Source organism: Austrofundulus limnaeus, unplaced genomic scaffold (assembly GCF_001266775.1).
Source record: "Austrofundulus limnaeus strain Quisiro unplaced genomic scaffold, Austrofundulus_limnaeus-1.0 Scaffold321, whole genome shotgun sequence".
In the NCBI taxonomy this organism is placed as follows: domain Eukaryota; kingdom Metazoa; phylum Chordata; class Actinopteri; order Cyprinodontiformes; family Rivulidae; genus Austrofundulus; species Austrofundulus limnaeus.
The window spans coordinates 10,530-12,745 of record NW_013952723.1 but is presented as its reverse complement, the minus strand read 5'-3'; the positions used below and the strand labels follow the sequence as shown (position 1 = coordinate 12,745).

At 39.9% G+C, this 2,216-nt stretch overlaps 1 protein-coding gene across 3 annotated transcripts in view; it reads right to left on the bottom strand.

Annotated features, from left to right (window-relative positions):
* slc24a4b (solute carrier family 24 member 4b) overlaps positions 1-2,216 on the bottom strand; it is a 30,602-nt gene that overhangs the window by 23,820 nt on the left and 4,566 nt on the right. For all 3 annotated transcript variants that reach the window (XM_014022258.1, XM_014022259.1, XM_014022260.1), the window contains exon 3: positions 1,315-1,391. In XM_014022258.1, the coding sequence (XP_013877712.1) occupies positions 1,315-1,391 (77 nt within the window). The remainder of the gene's footprint in view (positions 1-1,314; positions 1,392-2,216) is intronic.

Below are 2,216 nucleotides of genomic sequence, written 5' to 3'. Positions count from 1 at the left end.
CAATAAAACTCAGCTGATCATCCCACGGAGTACCTTCATTCTTGGACCACGTATTTCTGTCTTTGTTAAATAAATATAACAGTTTGGCGTTGTTGGCAGGATCCACTAGGAGATGGACGGACCAAGGCCACATTGCAGGTGGACTGATATGAGTGAGACTATAGACTTGCGTGCACTATAGAGTTCTGAGTGCACGCACCAGGTTTAGTCTTACTTAACTCCTTTTAAGGATCAGTTCTTTTCACATTTATTCAGGAAATGTAACAGAAGATATGCTCAGATGATGATTTTTTTTCTAATGCAACACTTTCTGAACAGCACACACACACACACACACACACACACACACACACACACACACACACTGAAGATCCAGTATTCTTTACATTCAAACAAAAAGCTCTTAATGTTGTGGGGTGTTCATGTGTTCATGCTTCCTGTCTTGTATAAAAGCACCTCAAAGTGATAATTGAGTGAAAGAATAAATATCTTACCATAATTTAGATACTTTGGTAAAAGTTTTCTCAAAAGTAAAAGTCAAAGTCTGACATTTACTGTACTCGTGTGTCAAATGTTAATTTATTAAACATTCAAATTAAAAGGGCCAATATGTGTTTCGCAGGCATATATTTAAATACTATACCATAATAAAGTATCTATGTCACCTTTAGTTGTTATTAAAATGCTGTTTTTATGTTTAAATAGAAAATAAACTTATCTTCTCATCACTTCCTCTTCTAAACGCCTTGAAATTGGTCTCTGTCTCTTTAAGAACCTCCTTCTGCTTCTGTCCCATCCCGTTCGGTGGGGGGGTTCGCATGCAGTTTACTTGGCAACTGAAAGTACATTTCCTCAAAGGTAATTTTAATCTTAAAAGAGCTTCAGTGAGTGAGAACTAATGTTGAGATCTCAGCAGACAGTTAAGTTTCACTTTCAGTTTCACCCGAGAGCCTGCAGGAGTCATGGGCGGGGTGTGTGTGTGGAGTGGGGGGGGTGCACTCTGCCATGAGGAAGTTCAGCTTAAAGACACGTCCCAGGAGCGTTTCTGGTACCAAAAGGTGTTTCTGGTCCCCACCTGTCGTTTTGCTCCTCAGCATGACTTCCTAAAAACACTGCATTATTTCTCAAACATGCATGAAAGAGTCAGAGCAAGGCTTTGGGCATGTTTTTTGTGAGAGTATAACATTATAACATGATATAAAACTCAAAAAATGTGATTTTACATGATATTGCACCTTTAAAATACATGTTTATTAAATAAAAGTCACAACTAATCATAGATCTCTTTAAAAGCATCACTTGAAAAGTTCTTACCGCCGCAATGTGCAGCAGGATGGCTCCGCTCTTTCGTTCATTGTTGGTAAAAAGGTCATCTGGGAACTCGTGGATGGCTGAGGAGACAGAAAATGTCACGGTTACATACCAGGAGCATGACTGTGGGCTTTACACACACCCAGTGGACCTTGTGATGGTGGGTGATCAGTCTGAGGTGCAAGCCAGGGGTGCTCAGCTGGATCAGCAGAATGACTGCTTGTTTTAGTTTCTCCATCTCTTTTGGTTGGATATTTGTGTTCTTAAACTGGCAACAGCAAGGAGAGAAAAAAACTTTTAAATTAAATTTTCTCTAAAGCCGAGGCACGTCACCCCACCCATTCATCTGTTAAACCAGTTGTTTCATAACTGTAGGAAAAGCTTCAGCTATATTAAGACTGAAGTCCTGCTGAATTAAAGCAACCAGGCAGAAAAGACACATGTTGAGTCCTCATCCATCAACCCAAGCTCCTGCTGGAGCACGGTTTGATCTTTGCAAAAAATAAAAATAACTAGACATGGGTTTTTACGATGTAAAAACAAGTGTGCATTGCCATGTAGCATGTCATTGCAGCATGGCTTTGCCTGGAGCAGTGGACTTGCAGAATGAACTTTGACCAAGTTCAAATGTGTTTTCTATACCAGCTTGTGCCTGTCACGTCAGCAGGTGTTTGTAATTAAGGTAATTGTGTGACAATATGAAGTTTGAAGAGATTTTTTTTTCTTAAAGTTGCATTAACCGGGTTTTGAACCCTGATCTCCAACATGAAAGTCCATGACATAGACCATAAGACCAATGGAGCTGTGGCAAAAGGTGGTGGCAGGGGTTGGTTTGTATGTGTGCAGAAAGAGGCCACATTGCCAATACAATTGTTGACACAAAAATGCATAATATTACAACAATC